The following is a 15,190-nucleotide window of genomic DNA, read 5'->3' as shown; positions in this document are numbered from 1 at the left end:
AGCCTGGTCGGGCCTGGGCGTCTTAGCCGACGGGTTCTCCTCTGGGCTCTTCGCTCCACGGCGGTTCCGTAAACACAGTCAACCCGCTGCTCGGGTGTTCAAAAACAGTCATGAAGGTTCATCGGCGCAACCCAAACAACACTACAGAACACCCACTTCGCCCCCTGCCTGCTGAAGTCACGTGACGGACCCTCCCACTTTAAAACCCCATTCATGAACCGCCCAGTGGCATTGACGTAGAAGGAGAACCCGGGACCGCGGTGCCTTCACGGAACACACGTAAATATCCCCTTTCACTTGTGATGATTCTGGACCGATCAGTTCTGATGCTGAATTCAATTGTTTTTAAAATTCGTACCAACAGCACATTCGTTTTAACACCATCTTGCATCAAATGTGCTCAATGTAAATGTGGATAAATACAATGGGTTCAGTATATTAAAGACAAAAGCAACACTCGTTTTTTTTTTTTAAATGCTGTACTACGTACAATTGAAATTAAGCGACAGATAATAACATGCGAGCCCTTTTTGCTTTTAAGCAGCTACAGTTTCAGTGTTTTATCTTCGGCTGTTTGTTTTAATAGGAGCGAAAATCTGATGGTTAAGCTTCGGATGGACAGGCCCACTGACATTAGAGTAAACTATAGCTTCCCTTTCTTGTACGCAAGAGGTCAGTGTAAAACCTGCCAAGGTCCTGATCCATACAGCGCAGTATATTCAGGTGAAACGCGTGGATAACATGTGTTTGACATTTAATGGAGAGGAGAGGAGAGGAGAGGAGAGGAGAGGAGAGGAGAGGAGAGGAGAGGAGAGGGGAAGAGAGGAGAGGAGAGGAAGAGGAGAGGAGAGGAGAGGAGAGGGGAAGAGAGGAGAGGAGGAGAGGAGAGAGAGGAGGAGAGGAGAGAAGAGGGGAAGAGAGGAGAGGAGAGAGGAGAGGAGAGGAGGAGAGGAGAGGAGAGGAGAGGAGAGGAGAGGAGAGGAGAGGAGGGGGGAAGAGAGGAGAGGAGGAGAGGAGAGGAGAGGAGGGGAAGAGAGGAGAGGAGGAGAGGAGGGGGAGGGGAGAGGAGAGGAGGAGAGGAGAGAGGAGCTAGTCAGTCTTGTGGTGCAAAAATGTGTTTGCACATTGTATACATTTTGCAACTAGCTTTACAAAAATGTCAATATTAGAAGGAGTCTTCAACATATATACATCCATAGTAGTATATTACAGCCTCATGTATGAAAGGATATTATAAAAATTATAAAAAAGATTTTCCTGCCTCTAATAATTAATACTGACAGAAAAGAGAGGAAAGATTATGCAGTTCTTACATATTTCTTAAGGTTCGTCAATTACTGAAAATACTGTGTCTAATCACAGAATCCGAATGCTTTATAGATTCCTGCTTTATTGAATTCTGCTTTATAGATTCCTGGAGAAAATCTGACGATATGAATAAATTGTGCTCTTCACTCTGACCCTATAGTATAATGGTGAGAAGCGAGTTCCAGCTAAGCAGCTAGTTTCATGGACTTGTGTGTTTCTAAAAGAGACAGCATTTATCTAATAATACGTATAGAAATTCTGTACAAAGGGTTTGGTGGCGGGTACGTTGTGGGTGGATTAGAGGTGCATAATAGCAGCCCTCCCCTCTGTCTAGTCTACCGACATCTTTATCTGCCCCCAATTTTAAATGCACGCTATGCACTCACATATACACGCCCAATAACCCCCGGTGGGAAGAACAGATTTAAGGGCCAACCAACCCGTGGACAACCACAATTTCACCCCCAGGGGTTATTGGGTCTTCTGTCTTTCTGTGCTCCTTGTGGCCTGTTGTCTGGTTTGTCTGGTGAGATAAGACTAAACCTGAGTATATAAATATAACAGATGGATTACGTCATCGCCCGGCTAGCTCAGTCGGTAGAGCTTGAGGCTCTTAACCTCAGGGTCGTTGGTTCGAGCCCCACGTTGGGCGCCAGTTTCGTTTTTCATTGTCTTCCTAAGAGCCATTTTGAGGATTTCTAGTCGATGTTTTCATTTCTGTACAATAAACCTATGTAATATGCCTTGTTCTGGAAATGAAAATGCTAAAAATGCCAGTATTAGAAACATATATTACAGGGTATAAATACAATATATTTTTCTGCCTCTAATAACTAAAAGTGACAGAAAAGAGAGGAAGGATTACATAATTTGCAATAGGTTTTACGTTTGACTTTATCTGTATTTGTGCTTCCATATCTTCTATAATATCTTGTATGTATATTCGACTTTACAATAATGCAGAATTAAAATCTGCACAGTAATAAGGACGCCCCCATTCCTCTCATTTCAGCTGGAATTGTCAAAATACGTGGCGGGCTGCAGCCTCTATTTTCACTGGTAACGGCCAACAAGGAGGGAGGAGTTTAAACAAAGGCCCTCTGAGCACAGAAAAAAACCGAGGCTTGTGAGAGAAGCCATGGTGTCCTGCTCTTCACGGTCCACATGCTGCCATTTCTACTGCTTAAGCCTTCAAATAAGACATCCGGCAAGTGATTCCACCCGGGGGATCTTACAACAGTGTTAAAGGTGGTTTGTATGTGAGAAATACTATCATTGATTGTGTTTTTTTTGCGGTTTTAGGCCTAGCTCTGTGCTTATTTTTCCTCTCCTGTCTCTGACACTCACAGTGCTGCCCCTGCCTGCACTGAACAAAGATAATTACTCAGGAAACATTTCCGCCAATCAGATGCAGCCTTGTATCCTGCCTGCGAGGAGAGCGACCAGTCAGGATCTGGCTAACATTGCCGGGGCCTGATCGCCTTGCCTGAAGAGCAGAGCCTTCCCCGGCTGAGGTCTGAGAGTGTCCTCCATGTTTTATAAGTGTTGACATAACAGTGTGTCAGGCAGCCATGCATCCACAGAGGTAAGCTCTGTCTTTTTTATCTCAACTCTCTGATAACAAACATGGCTTCCCTCTTGTCGTTGTGGTGACTGTTGGTTTCTCATGACAAATGTGCACACCTTAAAATCAGTTTAGTGTGCTGAGGAGGAGGAGGAGGAGGGGCTGGATTGGAGGCCTTACCAGGCCTCTGCGCTCCACAGTGCCGAGGGTGGGGGGTTGGGTAACGACTCTCACCCTTGCTCTCTCTCTGTGTCTCAGGGTCACATGGGTGCCCCAGACAACCAGGCTGCAATACAGGAGGCAGAGTGGACCATGGCAAATCCTTTTCCCTTTTTGATAATGCTAAAGAGAGTTGGATTTAGAAATGGCACCCACACTTGCCGTTGTGGCACTCTTATGTTGTAGCCTGGCAGAGAAAATAATGGGGGATGGGCAGTGAAGGAAGAGCTGGGGGGGGGGGGTGGTTGGGTATTATGTACCCTTTGTAAGTGGATTGGGTTTGCTGCTCTCTCTTGTGTCATGCCAGGCTGAGGCGTAGATTTCAAACATGGTTGTTGGGAGGATGTGTCCTACAGGAACTAAATGACTGTTTTACTGTTGCACATGTGAAACGGATCCCGTCCAACTGTGTGATTTGCGATGCATATAAAACAGAGCTGGGACCACAGCTTTTGCACATTTAGTCCATACGAACACGAAGTACTGAGGCGCAAATGACGTCCGCTGACTGCCGCGGGCGGTCAGCGGCTCCACGGTGCTGTTGTGTAACTGCTTCCTTCCCTCTCAGTGGCCATTTTAGAGGAGTCTTTCTACTTCAGGTCTCCTCCTCAGCGAGCAGGACAGGGAAACGACGAGGAATTTAACAGGCTTCAGAAATGAAGAGCCGCTTAAATCATTCCAAACCACGGTGCTTTTTCCTCACTGTAGCCGGTTATTACCTGTTTTACCACCAGGAAATACAGCACTGGGAGCACCTTTTCTGTCAATATTCGACAATAGGCAGAGCTAATGTCTCTTGTTTTTTCATAGTCTGCGGCTAAATTCCAGCTAACCTTTTCTCCTGTGTAGTTACAAGGTCACCCTCAGCCGTGGTTACGCGTTTAACCTAAACTCTGCAAGGTGTCATCAGACACGTCGTGTTAGGTCGAAACACCTGGGCCTCCTTTAAAAGGCAAACTTAAAAACCCAGTTGGAATCGCAGAAACACATTACAGGTGCTAATATAACCTCCAAGGGGCCTCTTTAAAAAAAAAAAATCCACCCATTAACGCTGTCACATTCAGGAAAGTCGGTCAAATATGAGTGAACATAAACTGTCTCATGTGGGGGGAAATCTCTGCATTGCAGCAAAAAAAAAAAAAAGCTTTTTGAGAGGAAGAAGGGAGCCTGCACACGCTGATCCGTGTGGCACGGCGAAGCCGACCAATAACGCGGCGCTCTGTTGGCCCTCTAGCCAATTGCAGCGGCTGTGGAGGTTAAAGATTGACAGTCAGAGGGAGAGCAGCAAGGAGAGCAAGGGCCTTCTGGAAAATTCCACAGCCATTTTTGATTCAACATTTACAGCCTGATATAAAAATCCAGGTCAAACCTTTGTTTTATACAGGATATTCTGTGCATCTGATCACTAGGGGCGTTGTTTAGGATTGTATACATGTTTATGTTTAAGATAATTGCTGTCTGAAATGTAGACGAGGAGATTTTACCTTCTGATTTAACATTCTTTTATGTGTTCCAGCTAAATGAAAAGTCTCTAGGGAGCATTTCTATGGCTGCATGCAGTTTTAGTCAAGTGAAACCTGAATGTTTTGTCATTTCACAACATGTAATGGCCTCTCTGGAGCCTCGCTTTGAATTGGGTTGATTCCAGATTCAGTTTTGGATCCACTGGAAAGAGTGCAGCCTGTGTAAAGAACGCAGCTCCTAAGAAAATTCCTGTTTCCCGACATGTTCGGCCGTTTGATGTGTCAAAAACCACGTGTTCTTTTGAGCTCCAGAGGAAGGAATTTCTGATCTGAGGGCAGCTTCACAGTGTTGGGTTTCTCTTTCTTCTCCCTGAAATCTAATTATTTTATGACGGCAGCCTTCACGCTGGGAGACGGGAGTCTTTCCGCGCGTCTCTTCTGCCTCTGCACCTCCTCTGTGTATCCAGTGCCGCGCGGGTCTGTCCCGACGTGGCCGAGGTCCTAGAAAATTTTTGGATCGTAATCTCCACAGATCTCCCTGGTCCTCCTGCGTGGATGTGCCAGTGCTCGAGTCTGAGCCTTGGAGTGGGGGATGGGGGCGAGGGGGGAGGGGAGCAAGCTGTGGCCTCCATTTTCTGTGACGAGAGAACCCGGCTCGTCTCTCACAGGAGTGGAAAGGCATTGAGTCACTGTTGTTTCCTTTTTGTCCATCAGGTACTGCTCACAGAAGGGAATACTGTCAGTGTTTTCTGGAACTCACCTCTTTCTGGATCTAAATATCCCCAATTCTGCTGCGGATTTATCCACCTTAACGCTCCTTGTGTGATACAGCAGAGCTGATCTGAGAGATCACCTTGGACCAGATTCCATTTTTACTTTTACAGCTCTCGTTGCTAGTTGTGTCGGGGTGGCAGATGTGTGCGTGTTTGTGCCGCTGCGTTCTGTAGCTCTGACTGCTGATGGCGGCGTTCTCTTTGCAGGGCTGTGCTACACGTACCGACTTGGCTAGCATTTGATGTTCATGTGGGCCTCGTTTGTTCTCTCAGTCCGGAACAGGAAGGCCCCATAGGGGTGTGCGTGTGTGTGTGTGTGTGTGTGTGTGTGTGTGAGAGAGAGATTATTGGCAGTCACATGACATATTTCTTAAGATTCTTTGCTAAAGCACTTTTTTGCCATTTTTAAAGAAAGGAAGGATTTAAAAGCATTGCTCAAGTTTCTAAAACTGTTGGTGCCTGTTTGATTACAAGAATGAACAACCTTCTACCTTCTACTGTAGCACCTGTGATTGTGCTGTAATAGCTGGTATTTTCTTTGACATAGTGACAAACTTTAACGTCGATTTAAACATTCACGCTCTCAGTTCTGCTGCCTTTTACCGCTTTGTTTGCTCTGTGGTGCACAAACTGGCTGCCGCTGACGTGACATTTGATCAACTTTGCCTGGAATGTCCCTTCGAGGCTGGAGGAGGGGCAGAAGAACGTTCCTCCATGTTCAGACAGGGCAAAAATAAGAAGCTTATCCCACAAATGCGGTTGACCTTTGAGTTGCAACCTGGAAACCAATTGTCCTAGATGGAAATCAGAGCTGCGGCCAGTTGCTACAAACTGGTCAAGTGTGTGACCTGTCAGGGGTCCTTGCAGGGGTTTTCTTCTCGGGGATAGTGAATGAAGGCTACATCCTTGGAACGAGGCCCTCTGTTGCTCTGACAAAGGAGGAGCTAAACACTGAAAGACTCTTTTAAATCAAGACATTCCCTTTCTTTTTCCCGTTTCTGGAAATAACAGGAAACCTGGACCAAAGTGTTGGGGGAGCTAGCTTCTCTCCTGCCCGGGGTTGGTTAGAAATACTGTATTTAAAGGAATAACTGACCAACATTTCTGATATTAAAAGGCTTATGTGAACACGGTCATGGAGGTGTTTCTGTAATTCCACAGGTGTTGACGTGAATAGATCATGAACAGGAAATTTAAAACGATGCTATTTTGTCCAATTGCTGTCTGCCTTTAAAAATCCGGCCTGAAATCCTCAGAGGTTTCCTTGAACGATCACCATCACAGTTGATCACAATGAGACCCCCCCCCCCCCCCCCCCCCCCCCGCCCCCATCCTCAAGCTGTATGGACCACTCCCACTCCTTACCATAAGGCTATTTATGTTAGCAACCGTCCTGACTGAGAACTACCAAAGCCTCACGCTGGGTTCTCACAAGCCACCGGAGGTGCGGTGTAACGTCAGCAAAACGGCCCTGCGCTCCCTCGTGAATATCAACATCGCTTTCAGGGAGATGGGGGTTGCCATGGCGATTGTTCCCTTTATCTGCTTTTGGAAGCTAAAGTCGTATTGCGTGTAATTTGTGGCCGATGACACAGAGGCAGACATGTTAAAAACGTATGACAACAATATCAGTGGAAACCTGTGGAGTCCCTACTGGCAGATCCTGTGGGACACTGGTGCCTTAGGTGGTGTTCCAGTTGTTTACTGTTATGCCGACGTGGGCTCTGAACACCCTTGATGACTTTGCCTCTCTTTCTGTGTTTCTGTGTGCTCCTGCACGGGCGCTCTGCAGTCTGGCAGAGGACGAGGTGAAGACAGAGGCTGATGTGGTAGAGGGGATGGATGCGTCCGTGCGATCCAAAGGTAAGCCTCGCAGGCCGGGGAAGCCTGCGTTAACGACGCGCTCATTTCCATTTCAGAGAAACGTCGAGCTCGGTTCCTTTTAAGGTTCACGCATTTTCAAGCTTTTCTTTTTTTGGGTTGCTTTATGAGGATCGTTTTGGCTTGGCTGCCTGCATGGTTAGATTTTCTGTTTATGTCTACAGAATCTTGCTTTACTAGTGATTGGGCGGAATGTTAGACCAGCGTGACGGGTGTCACAAGACACTTAAATATTATTGTAAAGATGGATGGCTCATCGTCTATGAAATGTCACAGATCATTAGTGATGGTTTGTTTAGTATTGGTTGTGGTGTTTCTGTCCAATTGTTGTAATAATTTGACTGTCTGCTTCCAGTCCCTGATCCAACTGGGTCAGCTGACCGTCCACTGGTGCCACAAAAGAGGAAGGTGTCGAGTCCCACTCATTCCTCCAATGGACACTCTCCCACAGAGACGTCTCCAAGCCCTCTGAAGAAAAAGAAGAAGCCAGGGGGCGTTAATTCCAACAGCAAGGACCAGGTAGGAGAGGAGATCTAGTCCGCTGTCCTTACTCATCATAGGCCAAAGTAGCTGGTCCTCTGATCTTCAAGTTTCTGTATAAACTCTCGGAGCTTAGTCGAGGTGATAGGCCTCATTTGAGTGTGTTCGGTGCCTTTTAACACAAATACACTCTCTAAAATGAATACCAGCCTACTGCTCTCTCCTGTAGCCATTGATGTTGTAGTCGTGGTTCTGAAATTTATTCGTAGAGGTACTGACTTATTCTCGTGTCCACTTTTGGCACTTAAAGATGGACAAATGTACCTGCTGTGAGGGTGGATGTGCATTGATACGATCAGAGTTTTGTGTTTCTTAGTCAGATCACAGTTATTGTAATGTTAAACACTTTGCATGCTCACATTTACTTACCTCGCTAAATATGTGGGTCAATTTTGTCTTCGAACTGGGTTGTGTGATTCCAGGTTGCCTGTTGAGCATGTAAAGATAAACAGTCAACTACTGTAGTATGTTCGGGGGTGGGGGGGGGTCGTCTGAATGTCTTTACCTGTCATCATCATTAGTAGACTACTGTGTCTTGTGTTTGCTCTCGGGTGGATATCTGGAAGCACACACCCTGAAACCTGTTAGGTTAGATTGTTGTTGCTCCTAGTCTGGTTTACTTTGAATGAAATTTAAGAATATAACTAATGTTTAGCTAAATCGTTATTTAATTTGCTAAAGTTTCTTGGTTTATTCTATTTGCTCTGCGCTGCTGATCTTGCTTATCCCTCCTTGCCGTTGCCTTGTTCCCGTTGTTTCTGTTGTACTGCACCTTTTTTGTGTTCTTGCTTGTTTTTTGAAACCTGCCCCCTTGTTTCTCTTGCCTGCATTTCAGTCAGAGCTAAGACATGGTCCCTTTTACTATATGAAGCAGCCAGCACTCACCACAGACCCTGTTGATGTTGTACCGCAGGACGGAAGGAATGACTTCTACTGCTGGCTGTGCCACCGCGAGGGTCAGGTGCTCTGCTGTGAGCTCTGCCCCAGGGTGTACCACGCCAAGTGCCTCAAACTACCAGCTGAGCCCGAGGGCGACTGGTTCTGTCCAGAGTGTGAGGTATCTCTCGGAAGATGCGCGCGCGTGTGTATTGCACGGGATACACAAATTTGGGCAGAGCTGCAGTCTGTAACTTCAAGTTTCATTCAGCACCATGACGGCACTGGGAATGAGACTATTTTGGGAACAGATGAGTAAACTCTGAAAATTATGAACGCACAGCCCCAGTAAATGTCCCAGAAGACGATTTTGGCAAAACGCGGATGGGGATTGGTGAAGCTTCTGCCTGAATCACGAGTTTGCAGGTTTCTGCCGTGCAAGTGGAGATAAATGGGAGAGGGAGCAGAGCTGCTTCCGCAGGCGTCTGACACCTGATTCCCAGGAGTTACAGACTGCGGCTCACATTTACCATGCCGACCATGAAGGAGTCTTAAACTACGTGCTACTGAAATTCAGAGCACACATTCCTCGACTTCTGTATAGGTCTTAAGACGTTAAACAGTGTGACGCCCAAGTCACACCATCTACAAGTCTGATGCATTAGAATAAATATTTGATCTGCCTGTTTGTATTTCTAAATGGGAGCAGCTTTGAAAATGAAGCCTAAACGAGAGAGCAGATGGGGTTAGCATTACATGCTGTCATTGTTCAGCTATTTTGTGTGATGCCGGTTACTGTATTTATTCACTGAGCTCATCATATTTTTATCTTGTTGCAGAAAATAACAGTTGCTGAATGCATTGAAACCCAGAGTAAAGCAATGACAATGTTGACAATAGACCAACTGTCCTACTTACTCAAATTCGCTCTTCAAAAGATTAAACAACCTGGGGTAAGTAAATACGTGGCATTCCAGCTGAGTATGGCTAACTCTAAAGTGTTTAATATCAATACACCAAAGAAGATGGGATGCATTTTGGCTTCTTCACCTTTTTCTTTCTTGCTTTTATTGAGCAGACAGAACCTTTTCAGAAACCAGTGTCTCTGGAGCAGCACCCAGATTATGCAGAGTACATTTTCCACCCTATGGACCTGTGTACACTAGAGAAGGTAACAGTTTATGGCCAGAATGACCTCTTAGACATAGCAAACACCTGTCAAATCATACTGATACAAGTGGAAATGAAGAAAATGCACCATAAACAACAACCAAAGTAGATTAAATGGAAGTGATCATACTTAATATGGCTTTTTGGAATATAAAATAATGATGTTATGTCTTTTGATAGAATATCAAAAAGAAAATGTACGGCTGCACGGAAGCATTTCTTGCTGATATGAAATGGATCTTACACAACTGCATCATCTACAACGGAGGTAGGCCTCTTTATCTGTAACGGCGTTCTGTGGAGCTGCGAGTTTATCGAACAAGTATTAACACCCCGACTTCATTCCAGGCAATCACAAATTAACGGCAACCGCAAAAGTCATTGTCAAGATTTGTGAGCATGAGGTACGGAAGTGATTTATTAAAAAAAAAACCAAAAGCAGCAACGACCGTGTTTAAATAAACCCTCCTCTTGTTCCAGATGAATGAGATTGAAGTGTGTCCAGAATGCTACCTGTCCTCATGCCAAAAAAGGGAAAACTGGTTTTGTGAGCCATGTGTAGGTCTTCATGCTCTTTTAAAGCAGAGTTTAGAAACTGTTTTTACGGTACGATGCAAATAACTGTTCTTTTTCCCTAATAGAGTCAACCCCATCCTTTGGTCTGGGCCAAGCTGAAGGGATTTCCTTTCTGGCCAGCAAAAGCACTTCGGGAAAAAGATGGGCAGGTAGACGCACGCTTCTTTGGGCAACACGACAGGTGAGATTAGCTAATAAACATGACAAGCATCTGTGGAACTAAGCTAAGGCTTTCTCACGTGATTGCACCTTTGTGCAGAGCCTGGGTCCCCATCAACAACTGCTACCTCATGTCCAAAGAGATCCCCTTCTCTGTCAAAAAAACAAAGAGCATTTTCAACAGTGCCATGCAAGAAATGGAAATTTATGTAGAAAACATTCGCAAGAAATTCGGGGTCTTCAACTACGCCCCCTTCCGCACCCCGTACACACCCAACAACCAGCTACAGATGCTCTTGGACCCGTCCAACCCCAGCGCTGGGGCAGTGAAGACTGAGAAGCCGGATAAACTTCGCTTCAATTTTGATATAACTGCATCTCCCAAGATGGTCCTCGGCAAGGCGCCCACCCCCAGCGGCATGAGCCGAAGGGTCTCCACCACAGACGTGCCGCGGTCTCCTATGAGCACCACCTCTTCAGTTCACACTGGGTCTGATGGGGAGGACACTGAAAAGGCCCCCAGAAATCCTTCTTTCCACTACAGCACCGGAGAAGAGTCAATGGATTGTACTGGTAAATCAATATTAGTTTCTGCATGTTAAATACAGATATAAATATGAACGCATCTAGATGTTAGATTAGTAAATCAAGTAAACCTCAGGCAGAAATAACAATAATATTTTTTTGTTCTAAATATAGCCTCTCCTGTCTCGGGGAAGATGGGTCCTGCAGGCAGTGTGACTGCCAGCCCAAAGGCCTTTAACCCTGGACTGGTGCCCAAGCAGGAGCGGACTGCAGGGACGGGCAGCATCCTCAATCTCAACCTGGGTCAGCAGCAGAAGCAGCAGCACAGACATCCTGATAAGGTTCTCCCCATTCTTGTCACACTGATCGCATCATTTGTTTTCTTTTCAGATCGGGTGAAGGCTGAGATGGATCTGAAGGAGCTGAGTGAGACTGTGCAACAACAACAGCAGCAAAGCCAACAGCAGGGAGGTCCAGTCTCCCTCAATACCCCAAAGAGACCCATCAGGAGCTTGGACAAGACTATTGAGAGCTGCAAGGCTCAGCTTGGTCAGTAATTATCTAGTTTGGATCTAGAAATAAAGAACCAGCAGTGTGTAAAAACAAAACAAAACAGAGAAATATAAAAAAAATCTTTGTTTTTACAGGGATAGATGAAATTTCTGAAGATGTGTATAAAGGTGTGGACCACAGTGACTCGGAGGACTCGGAGAAATCGGACTCGAGTGACAGCGAGTATCTGAGTGATGAAGAACACAGACCAAAGAGCTCCAACCAGGATGACAAAGACAAAGCAGAGAGAAAATGGCCAAAAGCAAACGCAGAGGGAGATACGAAGGACGGAGTTACGGCAAAAGCAGATAAAGGCGCCCCTGAATCAGCACTAAAAGACAAGCAGGCTAGTAACGGACCAGAAAGGGACTTGCAGGACAAGCCCGTAGTGCCCCAATCTCAGCCCGCCTCTGAAAAACCCAAAGCCCCAGAGGAGAGCAGAGCGGCTGCCACCAAATCAGCGGCTGAACAGGACTCTGATTCTGAGCGGGAGCTGGTGATTGACCTAGGGGATGAACAAGGAGGCCATGACTCAAAGAGGGCTAGAAAAGACGCTGGCGCTTCTACGGCCAAAACACCCAAAGAGTCTAATGTTGCCAAGATGGAAGGTGAGGCCTTTAGCTTTACTTGATGGAAGAAATAGAACAGCCCATTCTCAGTCATTTGTTAACAACCTGTAGATGGTTTCAGTCTGTAGCTGCGTTTTATTTTATTTATGGAGGACAGATGCTCTGTGGTTTTACCCTTTTGTCACATTTTCTATTCAATTTTTCACTCTGTCTAGCATAAAAAAGTAGCGTTCACATTTACTCTAGTAGAACAGTGATTGTTGTTTTTACAGGTAAGGTACCGTCATCTGCGGCAGCAACCACGCCGTCACGGGACACCAGCCTTAACCAGAAAGAACCCGCTGGCACAACAGTCATAAACTCTGCAGCTTCCAGTCAAACCAGTACTAGCCCAGCCACCAGTGGGTCCAGCAGTGCCCCGACTCCTGCTTCCACCTCTGTTTCCACAACAGCCCCAGCACCTGTCAAGAAACAGCGCCCCCTGTTGCCAAAGGAGACGGCACAAGCGGTGCAACAGGCTGTCGTCTGGAACCCGACCAAGTTTCAGACCTCGTCGCAGAAATGGCACATGCAGAAGGTTCAAAGGCAGCACGGCGAGCAGTCGGCGGCGCAGACACAGAGTCAGACACGCAGTCCGCAGCACCCGCAGCCACAGCAGCAGAACTCCTCCTCTTCCTCTTCCTCCTCCTCCAGCACCCGCTACCAGACCAGACAAGCAGTCAAGGGTACATGCACAAACACTCTAACCCTAGGAAACATGAATTAATATTTTGATAGTATGTGTTGACTTCGTCTGCATCTGCAGTGCAACAGAAAGATGTGCCTCAGAATGCTTCATCAACTGCAGGCCAGGCCTCATCATCCTCTCCTTTAATGACAGGAGACGTGCCGATCCCCACAGTGTCGGCAGACGTGGCTGCAGATATAGCCAAGTACACAAACAAGGTATATTACACTTCAACCCTTAGAGAGACAAAAGTACCAGACCTGCGGTTGGATTACCTCTCCATCTGTTCGCTGGATTCTTGCAGGATGGTTAAAATGTTTTTATGTGCAGATCATGGAGACGATCAAAGGGACAATGACGGAAATCTACAGTGACCTGTCCAAGAGCACAACGGGAAACACAATTGCAGAGGTGAATTCAGGAGCGTGTGCTGGTGCAGGTCATCGTTTCTTGCTGAATGTTTAACCTGAGCGTCACCTGTGCCACAGATTCGGCGCCTGCGGATAGAGATCGAGAAGCTTCAGTGGCTGCATCAGCAAGAGTTGTCGGAGATGAAGCACAACCTCGGTAGGTTCAACCGAGAGCTGAATCCAGCAGCAGACGTCCCGACAGTTGACTGGATAAATGAGCCGTTTTCATTTGGTTCTGGGGTAAATGCAGAGCTCACAATGGCGGAGATGAGGCAGAGCCTGGAGCAGGAGCGGGAGCGGTTGGTGGCCGAGGTGAAGAAGCAGATGGAGGCGGAAAAGCAGCAGGCCGTGGACGAGACCAAGAAGAAACAGTGGTGCGCCAACTGCAGGAAAGAGGCCATCTTCTACTGCTGCTGGAACACCAGTTACTGCGATTACCCCTGTCAGCAAGCCCACTGGCCCGAGCACATGAAGTCCTGCACGCAGTCCGGTAACAAACACTCACGGCTGCTCTAGTTTAAATCCTTTAGCTGTTGTTGGCCAGACATGTGAACAATATTCATATAGTAGTTGCCAAAACCAAGTCTGCAGAAGGCCACAGTTTCTTATTTCCTGTTGTGCTTTTCTGCCAGCCACAGCTTCACAGCAGGAAACAGAAACTGAGCCCAACTCGGACCCTGCAGTCAAACCATCGGGCCACTCTCCCACTACACAGCCCCCGGCAACAGGGTCCGTATCAGACAAAAGCAACTCTCCCTCGTGTGCGGAAAAGAGCAAAGACAGCGCAGGGGTGACTGTGACCTAACGACTACACTACAAGTACTCTTAAAAGACTTCGGTTTGGCCCCTCAGACACGAGCGGCGAGGCCCTGCCTTTGTGCACCAAATCACCTTTTCGTTCTCACTCCTCATATCTACTTTGTGGACATTTTTTGGGTCATGGCTTCCACAGGTCCGTGTTCAGGTGGTGTCATCATGTGAAAGTAGTCTTGAGAAATAAAATGTGACTCTGTATCTTTTCATGATGTGGTTTTGTTTAACTGTTACTTATTTTTTTCACATTTGAGAAAGATTGTATCTAGTCTGTTGGAGGTTTTCTGTGTTGTCTTTCAATGCTGCTCTGAGGTAGCCTACGTTATGGCTGTTTTTATTTTGGAGATTGTTTTCCACATTATGAGACAGAAATCCATAAAGCCATGGGCAGTTGACATTTTCAGCCATATTTTAATTTTTTTTTGAGTTATGCAAGTTTTATTATTCTTTTAATCAACATCAACTTTATCAGCTGAGGTCTTTTGCAAGTTAAAACATGTTTTCTTACCATGTGAAAGGCGGCATTTTGACTCATAACAATTTTGTATTGTAGTTCTTCATTGTATAAACCCACACAAAACTATGTGATTTATTAAGGAAAAAAAAGCATAAAAAATGTATAAATATTTTGTAAGAATATGCCTGAACAATATTTATAGTGTTATGTTTTATAGTATGTTTAATGAAATCACATTTCTATGTGTCTAAACAAAATTATTTGACAATAAATCACTTAAAATGAATGTCAGCTCTCATTGAACGCTCTGTTACCCAAAGCTGGTTTAATCGTGGTCAGGATCCGTCTATGAACTGGTTTGTTGACTAGAAACTGCATTAATGCCTGGATATTTCCTGTGAGCATGTGTGTTGAGCTTGTTTCTCGTTTGTGTTTACAAATGTACATACAATAAATGGAAGTAAAATATATCAAATGGCTCTTAACTTTGTACGGCGAGCCTATATTATATTATATCATTTATTTATTTATTATTGCCGCCATGGGAGTAGGTTATGTCTGTACTCCGAGTGCCTTTATTTTTCTCCTCCGTATTGACACTAAAATAC

At 45.8% G+C, this 15,190-nt stretch overlaps 1 protein-coding gene and 1 non-coding gene across 12 annotated transcripts; both read left to right on the top strand.

Annotated features, from left to right (window-relative positions):
* The first annotated feature begins 69 nt into the window (after positions 1–69).
* Positions 70–15,057, top strand: LOC130530382 (MYND-type zinc finger-containing chromatin reader ZMYND8-like). 11 transcript variants are annotated; one of them, XM_057041473.1, is made up of 22 exons: positions 70–279; positions 2,321–2,556; positions 2,717–2,893; positions 7,120–7,190; positions 7,564–7,727; positions 8,584–8,805; positions 9,464–9,577; positions 9,703–9,795; positions 9,975–10,062; positions 10,143–10,198; positions 10,275–10,352; positions 10,436–10,551; positions 10,630–11,102; positions 11,229–11,357; positions 11,445–11,603; positions 11,702–12,214; positions 12,448–12,900; positions 12,981–13,120; positions 13,233–13,313; positions 13,391–13,469; positions 13,563–13,802; positions 13,945–15,057. In XM_057041473.1, the coding sequence occupies exons 3-22, from the start codon at positions 2,880–2,882 to the stop codon at positions 14,115–14,117; spliced, it is 3,456 nt and encodes a 1,151-aa protein (XP_056897453.1). In that variant the 5' UTR covers positions 70–279; positions 2,321–2,556; positions 2,717–2,879; the 3' UTR covers positions 14,118–15,057. The 11 variants fall into 11 exon arrangements, with proteins under 11 accessions (XP_056897453.1, XP_056897462.1, XP_056897461.1 ...); XM_057041482.1 differs by having other exon boundaries at positions 2,658–2,893; positions 8,662–8,805; XM_057041481.1 differs by having other exon boundaries at positions 2,658–2,893; positions 13,056–13,120.
* trnak-cuu (transfer RNA lysine (anticodon CUU)) lies at positions 1,888–1,960 on the top strand. The gene has a single exon. It is a non-coding gene; the product is annotated as a tRNA-Lys (tRNA).
* Positions 15,058–15,190: the final 133 nt, after the last annotated feature.

This window comes from Takifugu flavidus, chromosome 8 (genome assembly GCF_003711565.1).
Source record: "Takifugu flavidus isolate HTHZ2018 chromosome 8, ASM371156v2, whole genome shotgun sequence".
NCBI classification, from domain to species: Eukaryota; Metazoa; Chordata; class Actinopteri; order Tetraodontiformes; family Tetraodontidae; genus Takifugu; species Takifugu flavidus.
Note: the sequence above shows the minus strand (reverse complement) of the source record. Positions and strands in the feature narration are given on the sequence as shown.

Coding starts and splice junctions, on each gene's coding strand:
- LOC130530382 (XM_057041473.1), top strand. Junction 11,358..11,444: donor CATCCTCAATCTCAACCTGG/GTCAGCAGCAGA, acceptor TTTTCTTTTCAG/ATCGGGTGAAGGCTGAGATG. Junction 11,604..11,701: donor GAGCTGCAAGGCTCAGCTTG/GTCAGTAATTAT, acceptor TTGTTTTTACAG/GGATAGATGAAATTTCTGAA.